This window comes from Sturnira hondurensis, unplaced genomic scaffold, assembly GCF_014824575.4.
Source record: "Sturnira hondurensis isolate 20B ecotype Veracruz unplaced genomic scaffold, ASM1482457v3 Scaffold0001120, whole genome shotgun sequence".
NCBI lineage: Eukaryota > Metazoa > Chordata > Mammalia > Chiroptera > Phyllostomidae > Sturnira > Sturnira hondurensis.
This window is the reverse complement of record NW_028073751.1, coordinates 2715580-2736648: the sequence shown is the minus strand read 5'-3', so window position 1 is coordinate 2736648 and position 21069 is coordinate 2715580. Positions and strand designations below refer to the sequence as shown.

The 21069-nt window shown below is 52.7% G+C and overlaps 1 protein-coding gene across 3 annotated transcripts in view; it reads left to right on the top strand.

The window, feature by feature from the left end:
• The window catches only part of NRG2 (neuregulin 2), a 175142-nt gene that overhangs the window by 122790 nt on the left and 31283 nt on the right, over positions 1 to 21069 (top strand). For all 3 annotated transcript variants that reach the window (XM_037061754.1, XM_037061736.1, XM_037061745.1), the window contains exon 2: positions 15853 to 16024. In XM_037061754.1, coding sequence (XP_036917649.1) covers positions 15853 to 16024 — 172 coding nt within the window. The remainder of the gene's footprint in view (positions 1 to 15852; positions 16025 to 21069) is intronic.

Here is a 21069-nt window from a genome sequence, read left to right as displayed (position 1 = left end):
AGAAGGCTCTGGCTGGTCGCGCTGAGGCTTTGGTGCCCTCCGTGGGCAGCTGTAGGGTGAAGGCGAGAGGCCCGCACTCAGTACACTGATCTCTGGCACCTCAAGGATGGGCCTAAGGTCTGCCCTGCAAAAACTGGCTGGTATTGTTGGGACGCCCTTGGGTTCTCACTTCGGTATTTTGTTAATGCTAGTTTGTACTAGTCAGCAGGCTAAGCATGCTCAAGTGCTTCATTTCTATTTAATCCTCATAATAGCCCTGGGGGCAGGTGGTCCTAGACCCATTTTACAGCAAGGGAAACTGAGGCTGAGTGAGATTAAAGCCACAAAGTAAGTTCCTGAGTTAGGTCTTGGAGTCTTCAAATATGCATTCTCTGGACAATGGTGCTCATTTTGCTAGATCTCTATCCCCTGACCAGAGTTCCTGCCAGAACTGGAACATAGAAACATCTTGGAAAGAGCACTGGCCTGGGAGTTGGGAGGCTTGAGTTGTGGCTGAGAATTGGCCAAATGTCTTTTCTTTTCTGAATTTCTGTATAACAGGGTGTGAGTAGCAAGGTAGCCTCTGAAGTCTCTCTTGCTTTTTTAAGATTGTATTTATTTATTTTTAGAGAGAGGAAGGGAGGGAGAAAGAGAGGGAAACATCAATGTGTGGTTGCCTCTAGTGCGCCCCCTACTGGGGACATGGCATGCAACCCAGGCATGTGCCCTGACTGGGAATCCAACCTGTAACCATTTGGTTTGAAGGCCCAAGCTCAAGCCACTGAGCTACACCAGGTGGGGCCCTCTGAGGTCTCTTGATTGGGAAGAGCCTAGGAGTCAACAATACCTTCAGCCCAGTAGAGAAAAGTAGTTAAGGGAATTTAAAGGCCAGTGCTGTGTTCTTCTCCTTGTAAAGAAGGCCTCTTCGCCCATTTCTGCTGGGTGAAGGTGTCTAGAAGACCTCCCTAAGAAAGGGACACTGAGTAGTGTGGGGTTAGCTTACATCGGGCTCCTGTGGTGTGGGGTGAGCTGAACCAATTTGGCATGCCCATCTTCAGGATGAAAACTCATGAGTCTGGCTCAGTGAATGGTTGCTCTTTCTGACTGCCTCCCCCCTCCTCCCAAAACACACACACACACACACACACACACACACATTCTATTGCAGGTATCTTGGAGGGCTGGCTAGGTAAAGGCACTCTCCCAATGTCTAGGTTGCAAGAGCTGAGCTGGAAGCAAGCCACTTGGTGGGCTTCGTCTGGTGGGGGTAACAATGGCAGGGAAATGAGCAGCCTGCTGCTAAGGATGGAGTATGCACAGGGACAAAGATGGGAGAGGCCACAGGTGGGCAATTCTGCGGGCCTCTAAATGATCGCTTCCAGCATCTTCTCTCCATGTGAGAAAGTCCTTCTTCATGTCTAATTATAATTTTTCCTGCTGTCTTTCCTTCTCTGCTTCCTCTTGTTCCCTGCTTCCAAGTGGACAGCCAGCTCTTCAGAATGCCTTCTTTCAAGGAGTTGGCTAGGGAGCAGATACCAAACAAACCCAAGGTCTGGGTGAGAGAGATTGAGGAGACCTAGGACACTCTGGAATAGGGAGGGCAGAGGGAGGGGCCATGCTCTGCAATAAGATATCAGGAGAAAGTATCATGTCAATGAGAAGCAACAATCTTAAATTCCTGATATGTGACTAGGGGGTAGAATGGGTACGTAAGCCAACACTGGCCCACAGAGCCGATGGCCCCCTTGAACTCCCGTTGAGCCCACCCGAAGACACAGAGTCCTCTTACTGCATGCTCAGAGTGCCCCAGCCAGGGAGACCATGGGCCCTGGGCAGTTGGAGAGCGAGCGCTCTCAGCCAGGGTGGGGGCATATTTTATAGAAAGATCGAGAGGTACGGACGGACATGGAGCATGTGAGCAAATTATTCATTAAAATCTTCAGTTTAGTTGGGGGAAAGAGTCTGGAAAGTGGGANGCCGATGGCCCCCTTGAACTCCCGTTGAGCCCACCCGAAGACACAGAGTCCTCTTACTGCATGCTCAGAGTGCCCCAGCCAGGGAGACCATGGGCCCTGGGCAGTTGGAGAGCGAGCGCTCTCAGCCAGGGTGGGGGCATATTTTATAGAAAGATCGAGAGGTACGGACGGACATGGAGCATGTGAGCAAATTATTCATTAAAATCTTCAGTTTAGTTGGGGGAAAGAGTCTGAAAATTGGGAGGCAGAGAGGGGAGAGAAGGGGACATTAATGAACTGGCTTCCCCATTGGCCTCGGAGGAGTGCTGGGTGGGGCTGAACTGCAAGTGTGGGTTCTGCTCCGTGACTCACAGAGTTCATGGGGCCTGGTGTCCCTACCTGGGGCTGGGTTCCCCCCACCCCCATGGTCCCGTATCCCAGAGGATTTCGGGGAAGGTGCCTGGGGTCCATCCTTCTCTGCCTCTGTGTGAACTTAGCACTGCCCGTCCTCTTTGGGCCTCTGAAAATGCTCGACTCTCAACTCTCACCTTCTCTCTGCCAAGGGCAGAGCGGCAGCCCTCAGGCCCTGGGTCTCTGAGAATTCTGGGAGGAGGAGAGCTGGGAGAGATTGGGGAGCAGGACAGGGTAGGGGACCGGTCCCGAAGAAAGCGATGACCTCTGAAGGGGTCATGTTGTTTTGAAGAATAACTTGAGAATTGGATTCTAAGTTACTGGCCTTTTCTGTATGCCCCTAAAAACCAGTCAGCGTTTGAAGGGAAGGCCCCCTGTGTTGGAGCTCGCTGTGGTTGGGAATCTGTGCCTGCCACAGGAGTGCAGGGGCTGCCTCTGGTCTTCACCAGGGTGTCCTGGAGTGTGAAGGTAGATTACTGTCACTAGCTGGCAACTCTGGATACATCTTATTGGAATGGGTGCAAAGAATCCTTGCAAGGCCTGTCTCTCCCGCCTTTCCCATCTCCTGCCTCTGGTAAAAATAGTGCCCAGACTTCTAGAACAAACTCCCATCTTTCGGATGTCCAGGTCAGAGATAGCGAAATGCCCATTTGAACGTGGCTGAGCCACATCTGTCAGTTGCTTTGGCAGGCTCCACTTCTGACCTTGGCCCCTGGCTGACCCTGCTGAGCCAGACACCTGGAGCAATCCCCCTGCCACTCTGGGGCTCAGCCTGTGCCTCACACTCTGCTCCGGCTCCCTGGCACCTCAGGGTTCATTAGGAACAATAACAACAAGCAGAGAGTGACTTTGTACTTCCCAGCAGTCTTTCATCCTGAGAGCTCAAAGCACTTTACAGACCAGGACTCATCAGTCCTCAGCCCAGGTTGTAGGCACTCAGTTGGGGAGGGGGGGCATGGAACAAGGGGACAGAGAGCTGTAGTTTCCCAGAATAGCACCACTGTGGGACTGGAGTGGGGCAGTCGATCACCTGGTGTGGAGGAATCAGGTGGCCAGTAGGTCTGAGATAGAAGTAGAGTTGGACCAAGGGCTTCAGGCTGCAAACAGAGGGAATATTCCCCCTTAAAAGAATATAAGCTGGACCCTTCCTCCCACCAGGCCCTCTGGCCTGTGTGGGCTCTGTGAGTTACTAGATGAAAAAGAAGCAGCTTTGCTGGAAACAGGCCCATTAATTTGGATATTGTCAGGAATCCCCAAGTGATCCCTGTGACTGCCTGGGGCCCTTGGTGCTGGAAGGTTCAGGGCCAAGTCAGGATAAGCCTGACCTTAGGACAGTGCCAGAGTGAGGAGTGTGTAGAGGAAGAGGTGCTGGCCCAGCCCGAGCAGGGCCTAGCCCCGGCCGCAATGGCTTCCTAGAGGGCTTGCCGATGCCTGGCTACCCCACTCACCCTTCTAGGCTTCCTTCTGCCCTCTGGCCCACAAAGCTGGCCCGCGGGACACTTGGCATACGGAAGGGAGGAGTCAGGTTTTTTTTTAAACACTGATGAAACATTGCTAAAATTTGAGGCTTGGGGCCCATCAGAATCACGACCCCACTGTGTTCTCGCACCAGTTTGGAGCCTATAGTCACCACCCATAACTTAGCAGGGGCGAGTGGCAGCCAATCCTCCTCCTCAGTCTCCCGCCCAGCCCTGGTCTCACCATCCGTTTAGCAAGACTTCCGGGTCCTGGCCGCGCGGTAACTATACCAGCTGCACGTGCTTTTGCTCACTTGTGTGTACTCAGCACTGCAAGCAGTCGTCGAGCTCCTACTATGTGAATACATCATAGCTGCTTCCCTCAGGATCTAAGACAGGTCCTCACACAAATACCTGTGACTGGAACTGAGTGTGCAGCCAGAGACACATGAAATTAGGGTGAGCAGAGGAATGACTTCTTCTGGGAGGGTGTGGGGAGAGCCTCACAGAGGAGGCGACATTTGAGCAGAGCCTTGATGGTGAATAGGAGTTTACCGGGACAAGAAAGGGCCTTCCGAGAGGAGAAACGTGACCAGGCCTACTTGCATGGGTGAGGGGGGCAGGAAGGGAGGGGGGTATCATCTCCTGAGCTCTTACTACCTGTCAGTACTGACTTTCTAAAGTATGGATATTATTTTATCATTTCCACTTTACAGCTGAGAAAACCCACTCGGGGAGAGTCTAATCTTGCCTGTGATCCAGCCATGAATTAGCGGCAGGCAGCGATCTTAAGCCCAGGTCTGCCCTCTGATCTGCCTTGCCCTGCAAAGTTCTCCTGGCTCTGAGCTCTTCTACCGTCTGTGCCCCTCAAGAAAAAAACAGCCAGAGGCAGAGGATGCCCTGTTTGTCCCCCTGTAGGAGCAAGTCCCCCCATCTGGTCAGATATTTCCCTCTGGGCTCTTAAGGGTGTTTAAGGGTTACAAAGATGAGCAGTTGAGTCCCTGCCCTCATGAGAAGCTTGCAGTGTGACTATGGCAAACAGGAGCCCGGAGCAGTGACATAGGAGGGTAGCCCCAAGGCCCTGCCGTTGCACCAACAGGCAGGAGTTCCTGGGAAGAGGTTATTGTGGCCAAGTGGCCCAGCCGGAAACCAAACCAGGGGCCCAGGGAGTCCAGGCAGACCTAGCACTGGTCTGGGTAGTTTTCCAGTCCCATGGAGCCCCTGGTGTCAAAGATGAATGTTTAAGTCAGGGAGAACCTGATTTAAAGCCTAAACTGGGAACTTGCCAGAAATGCAAATTCTTGGGCCTTGCCCCTGACCTACTGAATCAGAAACTGTGGGGACGGGGCCAACACGTGTGTTTAGAAAGTGCTCTGGTAGACTGTGATGTGCGCTGAAGTGTGAGAGTGTGGGCTGAGCTGGTGGCCCAGCCCCCCCAAACAAAGCCCTAAGGGGCCTGTCAGTTCCTCAGGTCTTTCCCTGGGGCCTTGGTGCCAGGGCTGCAGGCCATCTTTGGCGAATGGGTTTGCCACCTTGTGGGACAACAGACATGTGGACAGACCCAATTGCAGTTTCCAGGCTGACCCTGGCAAGGGCTGGCACAGAACAGAGAGAAGTACTTGTTCCATCTGCGGAATCTGGGAGGCTTTCTGGAGATGGGCGGAGGTGGACCTGGGGAATGGAAGGAGATCCGCAGGGGCCGGCGGAGGAAGCCACTTGAGCAGAAGTGGAGAATAGGGCATTTGGGAAATGAAGACACACTGGCCACAGTGTGTAGGAGAGAGAGACCAACAGGCCAAACAGTGGGTTTTCTGAATGTCAGACCGGTGATTTTTGACTTAATCTGAAACAGACTTATCTGTGACTTCTGGTACAGTCAGGTATGGCTGGATCCCAGATCCTAGTCCAATTCCTTCACCATATTGATGGGAAAACTGAGGCCCAAAGAGAGAAGTCCATACACCAACAAGGCCAAAGGTTTGGCAGCCACCAGGCAAGAGTAAGAGTAACAGCTTCTGGGGGCACTGCCACCTCACCCAACCCCTGCCTGCAGCCTTACATCCCCCACCTCCCACATGTCACCCCAGGCAGATAGAGTTTCTCTCAGTTTCCTGAGTGTGCCACAGTCCTCTGGACCTGTGGTTCCCTTCACCTGCAGGACTGTCTTCTCTTGGCCAATTCCTGTCATCCTTCAGGCTCAGTAGAGTCTTTACTTCCCCTACAGAACTTTCCTGGCCCCCGAGATGAGGAGGGAGGGTGAGGTATCTCCTCTCCCCCAGCACCTCCCAACTCAGCAAGAACCTCCACCAGGGCAGAGACCATGTCAACTTGACCCTCAGTACCTAACATGTGCCAAGTTCCAGACATGCTTGAGTGTACAAATGAGGGAGGACACTCAGGTTCATTCGCCTCTGTACACGGAGACCTCGCTGGCCTCTCCCTGTTTGAAGGGGGAAGAGCACTCTCGAGGGAAGAGTCTGTCCAGGCCAAGCTTCCCTGCCTGTGGCCAGGGAACCCATAATGGAACCCTCAGGGAACTCGGCAGCCTGGTGGACCGAGCAAGGGTAGTCCTTCAGGAGACCCCCAACCTCGTCATCTGCTCTGCTGTCCTGGGCAGATGCCTGCTGGGGTGGAGGGGGAGGGAAGGGGCTGAGTTGGGAGGAGTATTGGATAGGAAAGGGCTCTGGGATTAGCACTCCAGGGCCCCACACCCCCAGTACTTCCAGCAGTCTTGCTGTGGGCCACCTGAAGCACCCCTCAGTCACAGCCCAGCCTTACTTCATGAGTCCACTTGTTCAGCCAGTGATCAGTGCCAGAAGCGAGGAGTGTGCAGCGATGCTCCAGCACACCCCTCCTCAAGATCCCCACAGTCTAGAAGTGAAGAGATCAGTTTGCTCCAAAGTACGAAGCCCCAAAGAGGGCAGGAGAAATGCCCAGGAAGTCTGCATGAGGCAGAGTTGCTTCTGGCTGGGCAGGTTAGAAGAGGCGGTAGCATCTGCGATTTAGACTAATCGGAGCTGCCAGCTATTGAGCTCTGTCTGTTCCAGGTACCGTGCTAAGCTGGACATACAGTACCGCCATTTAACTCTCGCCACAATCTTAAGAGGTGGGTGAGATTGTCCTTGTTTTACAGACAAGGAAATAAAGGCTCAGAGAGGCCAAGGAACTTGTCTAGTTATACAGGGCACCAGGCAGAGCCCAGGTGCAGACCAAGACCAGTCTGAGCCCCCCAGCCTGCATGCCTGACCCTCCTAACTGTGCTTCTGTGTGGGGAATGGCATGAGGGAGAGGGCATGAGGCAGGCAGAACATAGCATGGGCATGCTTGGGGAATAGCCAGTGATTTTGGTCTGCCTGGAATATACAATTCCTAAAAGGAATCGGTAGGGGGAAAGCAGAGAGGTATGTATGGGAAGGCATGGGAAGGGGGCTGGTTTCCTGACCCAGCAAACTTCCCACCCTGGTCCCTGGCTGACAGCCAAGGACGGCAGGTGGCCTTTCTTCTACAGACATCATGGAGCCAAGGAAGGTTTCTGGATGGCCAGAGGCACAAAGAGGTGACTCTGTCCAGTGTCCATTACTAGTGGAATGTACTGGGGTGGGGGTGGGAGAGGTACAGCCTAAACCAGGGCCTGGTGGACAGTGAAGGGCTACGAGGGTAGGAGGCCTGGTGGAAGGCAGCTGTTCTTGATCTTTGGGGAGAGTCAAGAGAGACAATTGTCAGAAAGGACAAGGTGACTGAAAGAAAGAACCCAGAAGAAAGAGTGGTCTTAGGAGAGGAGATTAGGAAACTGTTTCCCCCATGTCATATTTGAGCCATTGATTGACTATCCAGGCAGTCATTCGTTTTGGGGTGCGTTCTTTCCAGCCACCTCTCTCTCACTAGCCAGGACCATGAGGACCGCATCTCAGCCTCCCCAGACCCCAGAGTGCCTGAGCCAGGGTTCTCCATGCTACGGATGGACTTGCATGGAGGGAAGCTGGGCCTCTGGCAGGCTGGGCCCCTCACACCGACTGGGGTGTCTGCATTTGGTGAGCATATGGGCCTATCCTTACCTGCTGAGACCTTTCCCCTGAAATCCAACATTTCTTTGAATTCTCATACTTTTATTTTGTCTTAAAAATCCATATGAACTTGATATTGTAGTCCATCATGTCTATTTGCTTTAATATAAAGGTGCTGCTTTTCCTTATTAATGAGCTTGACAGACCGTTCAGAAAGAGGCCTTGAGATCGTCTTGCGGCTTTGCCTGTATCCCAGTTTGAGAAGAAGGTCTTGCCTGGTGTGTAAGGTGCCTCCCCTTCCCGGCCCCCACCCCATTTCCCATGACCCAGAGCTTCGGAAACAACTTTCTCCAGCCAGGCTGAGAAGGTGGGAAGTGCAAGCCCATCCCACAGGGAGTGGGGACTCTGAGACCCCCATCGGGTTCCTTAAGGAAGGAGCTGCCTAGTTCATCGGCAGCAGGCCCTCTCCACAGAGGGTTCTCTGGGCCAAGGCCCAGCCTTCCCTGGTGGGAAAACTAAACAGAGTTTGGGCAAATGGTGAGGGTCCTCCAGGCCCATCATCTCTGCTTTGTCCCTCCCTCCATCCCCAGAGGCTAAAGAGATAATGGTCAGAAGCCTCCATCTCTCCACAGAGGGCTTTCTCTTACCCCGCCATTCCTCTGCAATGGGCAGAGCACACTTTACAGATGAGTCAGCTGAGGCCCACAGAGGCTAAACTGCTTACCGACAGGCAGACAGCTGGCAAATCAGGAGACCAGGATAAAGAACTAAACTACTGTGCCCTCGGCTGCCACCCTTTCCTCTGTTAAGTTCTCCCCATGTTGTCTCATCTAGGCCATCTCCAGGTGTCTCTGACCTGTGGCCCAAATACTGATAAGAAACCAGGGAAACTGTGTGTGTTGAGCACCCGTGTGCCATCTCAGCACCTGCCACGCCTGCTGTGAGCCTGTGCAGGCTCCCTCAACATAGGTGATATCTCCCCTTTCTCCTCTCTCTGATGCCCCACCGTGGCCCCATGTCTCAGCCCTGAGCCTAGGGAAGTAACTTCAGCATGTGCCTGTCTGATTCCTGAGGCTGGGCAGCTCTGCCAGCGGTTCAGTCAGGATGCCTGGCTCATAGCAGAGGGTGCTGAGAGTGGCCATAGTATTGACCCTGGTGGTCAAGCCAGGCCTGTTTATGCCCTTCGCTCACACTGCATGTTGGGCGTCAGTGTGGGGGTGCTTTGGGATGGGCAGGCAAGGAGCTTTAACGCAGAAACCATTTCTATTGGTCTTGGAGCTGCCAGTTTTTGTCTCCTCCCCCTCCTCCCTTCTCCATCTTTACCTGCCTTCCTGGGACAGTGTCAGCCTCCCCTCTCTAGCTCCTGTCCCCAGCCAGCCCTGACCCCTCTTCTCTACCTTGTAGCTAACGAACCAGGCACCTGTCCTGCTGGGGTGAAAGCCCATCAGGCCTGGACTGGCTTTCAGTGGCACAGGGAAAGTGGCCCTCAGTGCGGCTCTGCCCCTGCCAATCTCCACGTAACCCTAAACAAGAGGCAGAGCCAAGCCCCAGCACAGGAGCCGTGTTGTCTTATTCAGCATCGATGGCTAGCAGGTACTGGGTGTGTCGTAGGACTGCAGGAGGCGGGCACTTGTGAGAGGGCTGTGAGAAGAGGGCAAGGCAAGCCCAGGCCCCTGGTTGGCTAAGAAAACGTGGCTCAGGGGACACTCCCTTTGGGAGGACTGGCCTGTGAGTGTCAAATGCCCTTCTGCAGGCCATGGGAGAGTACGTGACCGTCCCTTTCACAGAGGAGGCCCTCTGTGCCCACTTACATTGGCTGTGTTTTTAGTTGTTTTTTCTTTCTCATTTGAACTTGGAGTCTGTAATTACCTGCTATAGGTCACTTTGTGGGTGGGAGAGGAGTGGGGAGGGGGCCGACCCAAAGCCTTCCAGCAGCAGGACAGTGGGAGACTTTGATGACAGGCGGGCTGGCCACATCGTCTCCAGGTGTTGTTCTGCAAACGGACTGCTCAGCCTTAGTCATGAGATGAAGATCATTAACCCTTTTAAGAGTCCGCTGCCCCTGCCCCCTAGGGAGGCCGGGCCGGGCCAGGTCCTCCCTGGCTGGGCTGCCTGGCCATGTCCTGGGCGTCTGTCTTGCTCTCAGATCTCTGCAGGCTCCGCACCCACCGCCCACTGCCGAGAGGAATGAGGCCAACCTGCTGGCAGCGGCGGGATCTCCTGGCCTCGGGGCTGGGATGTGGAAAAGGAGCAGCCCTGGCTGTTCTTGCCCTCGTTATCTTCAGTGAGGTGCCTTCCGAGGATTCCCTGTCAAACACATTCAGGCCAGATGCCCTTGTTTGGTTGGCATAAGATTATGAGGAAGCAGAAGCCACCAGATACCCTGTGTCCCAACTCATGGCAACTGAGATGTGTCTTAAGGTTTTAGAGAACCCGTCCTTAAGGGAAATCTTTTTATGGAAACCTCGGTCACTCTTGAGAGGTCTTCCTCTTGTTGTTGTGAAAGTGCCAAAGACGTCTCCCCACCCCAGAGGGCCTAGTCCCGCTGCTTAGGTGGACACTGTTCTAGGAGGAAGGGAGCTGGGAAGGGGGGCCTCGGGGGTGTGAGAGCTGACAGACAGGGCTTGGTCTGAGGAGGAGATGCTAAGGGAGACACTGGGAGAGCTGCCCAACAGCAAAGGGACCACCTCCCCATTCACAGGGTGGGAAGGAGCCGCAGGGAAGCAGGGTGTCAGTGACGGTCACGGGAGCACAGTGTGGGGATCTCCACCTTCCTCCCCATGCTCTGCAGGTGCCTCTCATTTGTCCGTCTCCTGGGTTCTGGGCCTTTGAGAGTCCCCTCCGAGTGGGGAAATGTGGTTGGACCCCCAGGACTGGGACCCCTCCCTTTGGCTGCAAAGCAGAATTTACAGAGAAGTCTATTGCAATCTCGTTAATATTAGCAGAACCTAGCAAATTCATCTGAACAATGGACTATTATGCAGCCATTAAGATGATTTAGATCTGTATTTCTAGATTTAGGGAAATGTTTTTATGATATATTGACTGGGGAAAAAAGTAGAACATAAAACATTTTAGAGAGAAAAGTCTTGAAGGAAATATTTGAAAATATTTCAAATATTGCCAGTGGTTTTCTCTCTGGTGGTAACTGAATGGATTGAAATGTGTTTTTCTTTTTCCTTCCTTGAATTATGTAATTTTTCTATGACAAAACTGTGTTTCTTATGTAACAAAACAATAACAGAGGGAGACAATCTAACATCCTTGTGGGCAGTGGCAGCTACTCCACGAGGGCCAGTCATTTCGGTCGGGGACAAAGCTCAGCACCCGACACCCAGCAAGCACTCAGTGGACTCATGTCGACTAACTGGGGAGTGGGTGGGGGGAGTGCTAGACCAGTGGTTTGCTTCAACTGTTTCCCTGAGAGACCCCATTTATCCCAGGAAGCCTGTTCTTCTGCTTGGTTCAGCTTTGGCCTCAAGACACTCTGGGGACATGATACAGTGGTTTCCATACTCGCATTGCATTCTGGGCCCTGGCCATCAGAGAGCCCCAGACAGTACTGGACACAGCTCAGAGAGGGGGCCCAGGCAGGGGCTACAGCTGGCCAAGTTGTGTCTGAGGCCCTGTAAATGCTGTCTCCAGGTCCTCAAAGGTCTGCTGTGTGAACAACCTCTTAGCTTTGTCCCAGCTGTCCCCAAGGGCCAGTATTGGATCCAGTGGCTAGAAGCCACTGTGGGAGAAGCATGATATGGTGCTCAGAATAAGAATGAGTTTAAAATGCAAACAAAGTAGGAACAAGTCATTTTCTGACTTGTAAGCCTCTGATGTCTTCCCATCACATCTGCAAAGGAAATCCAGGGCCATCGTGGGGAGGTTGTCCATGCTCCGCACCTTAGAAAGCTCTGGGCCAAGGAGCAAGGTGGCAGAGGCCCTCTCGGCATTGTTCAGGGCACCGCAGGCAAAGGTTCTTCTCTTTCCTGCCACCCTAGCGGCTGCACTTCCCCCAGGGCCTTGCTTGAAGCAAAAACAAACACAAAAAAGCCATAGCCTGTTCTCAGGGTCCTATCCCCTTTCAAAATGCACATCTTTGGCTTTCAGAGAACTATGGACTAAGATGTCTGTGACCAGGGACAAGGACTGGACATGCTAAAGCAGGAGACATGGTTTTTAAGACAGTAGTCCCCTCTTATCCTTGGGGGATAAGTTCCAAGACACCCAGTAGATGCTTGAAACCCTGGATATACTGAGTCCTACCTACACTGTTTTTTCTATACATACCTATCTATGGTAAAGTTTAATTTATAAATTAGGCACAGTAAGAAAGTAACAATAATCAATAATAAAATAGAACAATTATGATAATATACTGTAGTAAAAGTTATGTAAAGGCTTCGGGGCCATTATGAATGAGATCAGGGGTTCAGAGCGAGTCCCTCCGACGGCCAAGGCAGCTACCGAGAGACGAGGTGGTCAGGGAGCATTTACAGAGTAGATGTACGGGATGGAGAGGTCATTTGCATCCCAGCAGGACAGAGCAGGGCCCTGTGAGATTTTATCATGCCTGTCAGAACGGCACACTCTTTAAAACTTATGAATTGTTTATTTCTGGAATTTTCTATTTAATGTATTTGGACTGCGCATAACTGAAACTTCAGAAAACCAAAGTGCAGATAAGAGGTGACTGCTGTATCCTGGCTGATCCTTGTGAGGAACTGTTAAGAGATCAAAAAGAAAGCTCTTTGTAAAGAGCACAAGGTGGTTCACATATATGGCTATTTTAATTCTGTCATTCTTCAGACCAGCGCCGGTCTGCTATGAATCACGTATGAGATCGCATATGATGTGATCTCTAGAGATCACTTTAAAATTTCTGCCTGGCTGGTGTAGCTCAGTGGATTGAGTGCAGGCCTGCGAACCACACGATCGCGGTTCAATTCCCAGTCAGGGCACGTGCCTGGGTTGCAGGCCAGTTCCCAGCAGGGGACTCACAAGAAGCAACCATACATTGATATTTCTCTCCTTCTCTCCTTCCCTTCCCCTCTAAAGATAAATAAAAACTCTTTTTAAAAATAATTAATTAATTAATTAATTAATTAAATTTCTGGTAGGCACATAAAACATTACCCAAAAAGAGGTGGAGGGCAACTTCTTATCCTGCCTGGCTCATATAGCCACAGAACAGTCACCCAGGTCTATCTCTTGACTTTGAAGTCCCCAGCTCTCAGGTCTTTCAAATTGGGGCCATGTCTGTTGTTTCTGGGGTCGGTTACTGCACCCCCTGTCCCCATCACCACCACCATTAAGTGGTGGCCACAGGCTCGGCACATAGCATTGCGCCAGCACTTATGTCAAGAAACAAGGCAGTTGAGTGACCACCACTTCCTCTCACCCAGTGTCCTCACCCCACTTGTTAGGAGAAAGGCGGCCTATGGTTGGGGGCTGGTCAGAGAACCCCCTGTCTCAGAACCACAATGAAGGTCATTGATCTCCAACCCAAGAAGACCTCCCAGCATCCCTAGTTCAAAGAAGGGGGAGAAGACTACTTAGAGATCACCACTTGACTAAGAGGTTAGATCACTGGGTGTCAACCCAAATTTAGAGCAAAGCCACCTGTGAAGATGTGCTCAGTTAGTGACCGCTCATGAGCTATACATGGACAATGCGTGCACTTCCCCACATGTAAAACATGTATCCATGTTTTTAGTATTGATTTTTTATACCCACATGCCCGGACCCCCTCTCACAGGTTCTGCTTCACAAAGTCTAGGATATGTCCTTGGCACTTATGTAATTGTTAAAGCTTTCCCTGTGACTCTTATTAGCATGTAGGGTTAAAAACTAGTGATAAGCAAATGAAGGAAGACTGGGGTACGGTAAAGGGGAAGGATGCTGAGGCAGGGCTCCCATCCTGTTTAGAATAATGAAGTTTCAGAAAGTCCAACAGATTGGTACGTTGATATACATAAAACCTCTGGCCCTGGCTGGTGTAGCTCAGTGGATTGAGCGCAGGCCTGCGAACCAGAGGATCGAGGTTCGATTCCCAGCCAGGGCACATGCCTGGGTTGCAGGCCGGTTCCCTGCAAGCCAACTCCCAGCAGGGGACGCACGAAAGGCAACCATACATTGATGTTTCTCTCCCTCTCTCCTTCTCCTCTAAAGATAAATAAATAAATAAAATCTTTAAAAAAAAAAAACCTCTGGATGTCCAAAAAACCCCAACATTATAAAATACAAGAAGCAGGTAATTGTGGGGGGAAGAAATGTAGCAAAAGCTTGATTGCCTTCATATATATAAAGAACTCGTATAGATCGATAAGATGAGCACCCAATAGAAAAACAGAATGCAGACAAGAACAGACAATTCGCAAAGAATACAATGGGCCAATACACTTAGGAAAAATGGTCAGCCTCACCAGGAATCAAATAAATGCAAATTAAAAAAACAGAGACGTTATCTTTTGCCGAGCTAATTGGCAAAGATTAAATACTCGATAATACCTCACCTCAGTGAGGGTGTGGAAAAAAACCACTCACTGTCATTCAGGGTGGGAGTACAGATTGACGCAACCTTTCCAGAAGGTAATTTGGCAACCATAAAGCTGAGACAGGTTGCAAACCTTTTTGACGCAGCAATTCCGCTTTTAGGAAGATTGCCTTAGGAAATAATTGTGGATAATAATAACAATAATAGCTAACCTCTATTAAATGCTCTGGCATGCCAGGCTCCACATACATTATCTCATATAATCCTCACAGCCATCATCCCACAAGGCAGGAACTGTTATCACCTGTATTTTACAGATGAGGAAACTGAGGTGCAAAAGGATGAAGTCAGTGACCTGAGGACACAAAGCTAACAAGTAGCACAGCCGGGACTTGAACCCAGGCAGTCTGAGTCAGGAGTCACACTACCTATACAGCACTGTACAGGGGATGCGTGCAAAGGGTGAACACTGTGTGCATTGGATTTGTGCATTGGATACATAATGTATCCAATGAGATGAAGCTGCAAGGCTGTTCCTCTGGGCTTGTCCGTGGTGGGGAGAGGAAGGGGTGAAATCATGCTGAATGCCCCATGATAAGAAGCTGCCATGTAGATTGTGATATACTTACACAGGATTATTATGCAACCCTGAAAAATGATGCTATAGGAAAAGGTGGATATGAACACTGGGGGTTTTGTACAGGTATGGTACTGGCAATGTTTTCATTTTGTTTAAAAATATGTGTGATTGAGTGTTTTGTATATGCATAAAAGATCTCTGAAAGGACATAAAAGGAAGTGATAAAATTGGTTGCCTTCTAGAAAGGCAACTGTGTAGCTGTGTAGAAGTTAGAGAAAGAGTTGTTTTTTTAAGCCCTGTGCCCTTTTTCACTTCTTGAATTTTGAATCATGTGAATATATTATCTTTGAAAATGGGTATGTGTCTATAAATGATTCTCCCGGGTCACAGTGCTGTCTCGGCCCTGCCTACTCCTTCTCCTCCGAGCCCCTGCCTTTACTGAGCTCTTAGCTGAATTGGCTCCTCTCTCAGCCTGAGCTGGGGTAGCTCCTCTGGGCTTCAGCACCCCCATATCCCCACGAACCATGCTGTGATATCAATGCCAGGTAGCAGCTTCCCTGAGGAGAGGAACTGTGTCTGTCATTTGGCTGTGTCCCCTGGGTCTGAGTACTGAAGTCAAGGAGACTGGGTTTGCATCCCAGTCCCGTCACCTTGAGGCAGTGACTTCACCATCCTGTACCTGTTTCCTCATCTATAAATGGGTTTGACTATTGTAGTGAACTCGTGGGGTTATTTTCATAAGATAATGCATTCGAAGCTCCCAGTACCATCCAGGCAGGGAGGAAGCCCTCCGTAGGTAGTAGCCACAATGAAAATCACTGCAGACCCTCTGTGAATGTTTGTCGAACTGACCTAGGGAATGACACCTGGAAGGGCGGCTCCCCAGGCCCAGCCCAAGGCCAGTTGCCCTTCCTCCACCGCCCATGCTTGGCACCCCCCACCACCACCATGCTCACCTCCCTGCCTTGTACCCCCACAGCCACCCGGCCCAAGCTGAAGAAGATGAAGAGTCAGACGGGACAGGTGGGGGAGAAGCAATCGCTGAAGTGCGAGGCGGTGGCCGGTAACCCCCTGCCCTCCTACCGCTGGTTCAAAGATGGCAAGGAGCTAAACCGCACCCGCGACATTCGCATCAAGTACGGCAATGGCAGGTGAGCAGCAGCCGTCCCTCCCTCCTGGCATCTGCCCTCCTGAGAAGGAGGGGCCTGAGCTGGCAGAACCCAGGGCTGTGCCCCCAGATCCACCTGTGGATCAAATTCTGGTCCCCCTTCTTTGCCACGCCCAATTTCCCGTAGCAACTCTGGGCTCCTCTGGTTATGGTGGCCCAGTGTCATCAGACTATAGATGCTTGATTAATGTCTCTGGATGGTTGAAGGCAATTTGATTGTCTGAGTCAGCTTTGCCTGTGGAAGTCCCCTCTTGTCCTCAAACTTCTCAAAGGACCTGCCACAGTGTCTGAAAGCCCAGCATCTGGCAATCTTCGGTGAAAGACTGATTGCAGAATGCATCTGGGAGGTCATGTGCTTGGATGGGCCGGTTTCTCAGCCCAGCAATCTGTCCTGGGCAGACAGCTAGGTAAGGGCAAGGGACCCATGACTTTGACTAGTGTCGGGGAAGTCTATGTCTCAGACGTGCCCCCTGTGACATGGGGATTGTCCTTAGTCTCGGAGTCAGTGTTCCAGGGAAGTGAATCTGAAGCTCTGGAGCCCCAGCTGTGGAATTCGGTCTCTCTTCCGTCCCGGGCTGGTTGGACAGGGGCTTCAGGCACCGGAGAAGCCCGGAGTCCAAGGGTAGCTCCTCGTCCCTCTCCCACCTCTCGCAGCCCCTGAGGGGCCGTTAGAAGGCAGGACAAGCGAGGAGGGGGGCTCCCATCTGCCTGCTAAACAGAAGCTCTCCCTGGCCTCTGTTCCCTTGGGGGCGGGGACTCCCCTCTCTGGGTGAGGATCACCCCAGTCTTTCCTGCCCTGCTGGAGTCGCTCACAACCACCTTCTTCCTGGCTGTCCTTTCCTCCTCACTGCCCCCCAAATGCAAACAAGGACGGTTTTAGAGGACCCCAGCCTGCCCTACAACAGAAAGTGGTGGGAAGCCCGGGCTCAGGCTGCTCCTGGGTTGCTCTGTGGCCCAAAACATGCACGTCCTGCCCATCAGCCTTAGTCTCCAAATCTGTGAAAGAGGGTGTGGGGCTAAGGGTCTGAGAGGTGCTTCCAGTTTTCTTACTGTCCTCTCAGGAGCGGGCAGCAGAGGCCCAACTGGTCACCTGGAAAAGGGTCCAAGCGGGAAACAGTGATTTATGAAGAACGTGGTTTAAATAGGAGACTGATGGGAAAGAACGCTGTGTCCCTAAGGGAGCTGGGGAGGGGTGGTCTTGTGTGTCCCCAGTCTGTAGATTTAGCAAAAACTCAGGCTGCCCTCCGCGTTCTCCTCCGAGGCCACCCTGCCCCTTCCCACCGCCCTGCCAGGAGGAGCTGCAAGAGGGAGAACAGAGCTTCTGAGGCTGTCGGAACTCCTGTCCTCGCTTCCGAGAGGATGGGGCGGCGCACGCCCTCCTGACTTCTGCTGCCGCGGGGAAGCAGGGCAAGGTCGTCTTCCAGGAGGGACCCCAGAAGTCAAGAGAAAGTGTTCTCTTCTCGTCATCACTCTGCAGCTCGTTCTCAACTTGGCCACCCTCATCCCCCCGACTCCCGACCCCACGTCCCTTCACACCCCCCATTACTGCACACACACAAGCATGCCCACCCCCGGAGCCCCAGTGCCACCAACAAATCCTTTCTCTGGTGACGTCAGCTTTTCTCTTTCTACTCCCAGACCCACCTGCGTTGCTTTCCTCCTCGTTGCTGTGCCTCCCCCTCCAGCTGTTGCCGACTTCGCCTCTTCCCTCCACCATCCCAGGAAGCCATTTGTATGCCCATTGACTCCATTCTCCTTGTCCTCCACTCTTCTTGGCTCTGCTGAAATCTTACCTCTAAATACAACCTCCCCCCCCCCATGTCTGTGGCTCGTGAGAGACCCAGGGACTCCGAGCTCCCAGCCCTGTGCCTCCAGGCCTCTCAGCAGCCGGTGGCCCAGGGGCCACGTGCTCCCTTGCCTCTGGGGTCCTCCTGCTCTCCTGTGCCTCTAACCACCCTCTCTCAGTCGCCATCAATGTGCTGGGACTTTCCTGTCTTTTGAGCTTCGCTCTTCTCTGCCCTGCCCCCTGTGGGCAGTTGCACCCTCTCATATCTGATGACCCCCAGCCTCCATCTCTAATTTGATAGCATTTCTTTAACCTGAGTTCCAGACCCTTGCCGCCAGCTAAATACTGGAGACCACCCTGAGGTGTCCCAGGAGCATCTCCAACCCAGAGTGCCCCAGTCCAGCTTTCCCCTGGCCCTGCCTCACCCCCGCCCCGTGCTCCCCCTTAGCCCTTGCCGTCCCCTCCTGTTCCATACCACTTCTCCAGAGGGAGGCGCCCTCCTCCCCGCAAGTTTCTTTCCTGGTCTCTCAGCTTTTAGCCTCTTTGCCTCCACTGTCCCACTCTTGGCCATCCCCATCTCTTCTGGTCCATAGCCCCCTTTGTGAATTCATCTGTATATCTAACACAGAATCAGCTGTACCCCAGGCACCCTGCCAGAGGCTGGAGATACAGCAGGGAAGGGAACAGACAGGGTCCTGACCTTCGCAGAGTTTCTAGTCCAGCTTCCAGTGTAGAATTAGGTAAAGGCCTCCACCCTTTCTTTGGAAAAAAATGTGTCTCATCCACCCAGTTTGGCTTCCAGTCTAGAAGTCTGCAGAGTCACGGGCTCCCATGACTCCGACACGGATAATGATCTTTCTGACACGGGCACACAGCCAATCTTTCATTCATTTACTTGACAGATCTTGAGAGCCTGCTGTATGCCAGGAACAGACTAGGCCTTAAGGCCCTTCCGATTCTTCTTTTCCTGGCCTCTCAGTCACTGCCCCAAATCCTCAGTGCTCCTGAACCCTGCTCTTTCCTCGCAAGACCCTGGACTTGGCCCAGGCTGTTCCCTGTGCTGGCAGCACCACCCCACCACGCACACACATACACTGTCCTTGGAAAAATTCTCCAAGGCCCGGCTTAAATAGCATACCCTCTGGGACACCTTCCTGAGCCCTCCAGGCAGCTCGAGTCATCTCCCGTCATCACCTGCCTTAAACACAGTTCCACTGCATTGTTGGGGGCGCTGTCTCTCTTCCTGACAATAGAGAACCCCCTCCCCTCACACACCCCCTGTCCCTGTATTGCCTGGCAGTGGAGATCTGTGTTCAGCACCGAGTGAGTGAGAACCTTGCAGGACTAGCCCTCCTCCCCCAGGCACGGGGCGACGCTGGGGCTAGGCAGGCCGCCCTCGGAGTGGGCCGAGCCCTCAAGCACTTGAGTGTCCAAGTAGAGCCTCAGTTTTGTTTGACAAATAGGTCAGCCAGTCCAGAAATGGGGCCCATCAGGTCTTCCCCTGGGTATCAGGGACCTCTGAGAGCCTGAGTGTGTCCCTGTGCCCTTCCTGCCAGGGACCCATCCTGTCTGCTGCCTTTCTGAAGCTGGGGCTCCACCCGTCCTGCCCCTGGGCTCCCAGCCGTGCGTGGATGGGGCGGAGGAGTGGGCCATGAACGAGAACTTCTGTTTCCTGCGTTGTGACTCAGAGACAGCTGCCACCCCAACACACACTTCACCTGGCCTAGGGACCAGGGGCAGGGGCAGGTGTCTCCTTTCCGGAAGCATCCTCTTTCCTTCAGCCTGCACTGCAGCCTGCTCTCTGGCCCTCCCTGTAGTCCCCTGCCCAGGCCACATTCTATCTTGACATTGTCCTTGACCTGGCGGCGACGCCCTCCCCAGCAGGTGCTGTCTGTCTCAGGGGCTGCTGTATGAGGTATCTCACCCAAGCCGTGCTGTGCCAGAAGAAAACTGGCCCCCCAAGTCCTGGGCACGGGGCCCTCCCAGCAGAGCCGCGTGCTCCGTTGTTTATGAGGGGCAGGCTGGAACAGGCCCCTCAGGCAGGCAGAGGGAGGTAGGCACCGAGGAAAATGTGTGGGTAGAGGACGTGGCCGCCCAAATCCCGTCCCTGCCAGCAAAAAAAAAAAAAAAAAAAAAAAAAAAAAAAAAAAAAAAAAAAAAAAAAAAAAACTGGCTGAGGAAGGAAGGAAGGAGCATCCACCATAGGGGCAGGCCTGGGTCAGGGTGGCAAGGGGGCTGGGCACCAGGCCTGCCAGGAGGTGGCTAGGAATGAAGAGGAGAGAATGTAGTATGTGTTGTCCCCTCCAGCCCTCTGCACCTTCGGGGCCAAAGAGACCCTCAGAGCCCAACCCTTCATCTCTGACCCCAGGGCCTCTGATGCAAGTTTGGGCCCCTCCCTGGGATTGGCAAGATCGCCTTGCAGCTGGTGTATGTGGGGGCCAGTGTTCGTGTCCCCTGGCCTCTCTCTGGTTCCTCAGAGGGGAGCGGCTCTCCCTGAGCCCTGGTCCCTGCTACCCTAGTTCTCACACACTTTCATGTGGGAAGTTCTCCTTTCCAGTTCTGGCTTTTTTCCTCCAGGTGTCTGTGAGCCTAGCTTGTCTTTGTCCTGCTGTGTATGATGTCATGTAAAAGAAGGCCCTTTGAATTCAGCTATGGCTGACAAGGAATTTCTGGCTCTAGGTCCGTTCTACCTTGACCCCGTGACCCTCCAGTGATCCCTGGTTCTGCTTGTCTAGCATCAGGGAAGATCTGGTGGCTGGGAAGCAAGAGAATCCTGGTCCTGAGGCGGCTGGGCTTTGAGGCATTTAATTGGCCTGCAGCCAGGAGGAAGATGCCATCCTGGTCAGAGGGGCCTGAAAGGCTCTGTTTATAATGAAGGGGACAAACTCAGATTCACAGAAGAGGGCTATGGGCAGACACCAGGCCACGGAGACACAGACCAGCTTGATCTGGGAAGAATTGCAGGGCAGTAAGGGTCAGGCAGCCATCACTATAACACCAATAAGGATATTGCCATAGCAATAGGGCCTGTTGACAAGACAACCTTATGGATGCTTGTTTGGGGGTATTGGAGTGAGGAGGTCTGGGAAGAGGCCCTCTCCCAGAGGCAGAGGTGGAGCCCAGGAGACAGGTGCCCACACACAGCCCTGGTGGAGATGTGGGTCAGTTTGCCGTCTCCTCCCCCGGCCCAGCCTCCCTACTCAGCTCCCCTGTCCTCCTTCCCTCATCGCCCGCCTGTCTCT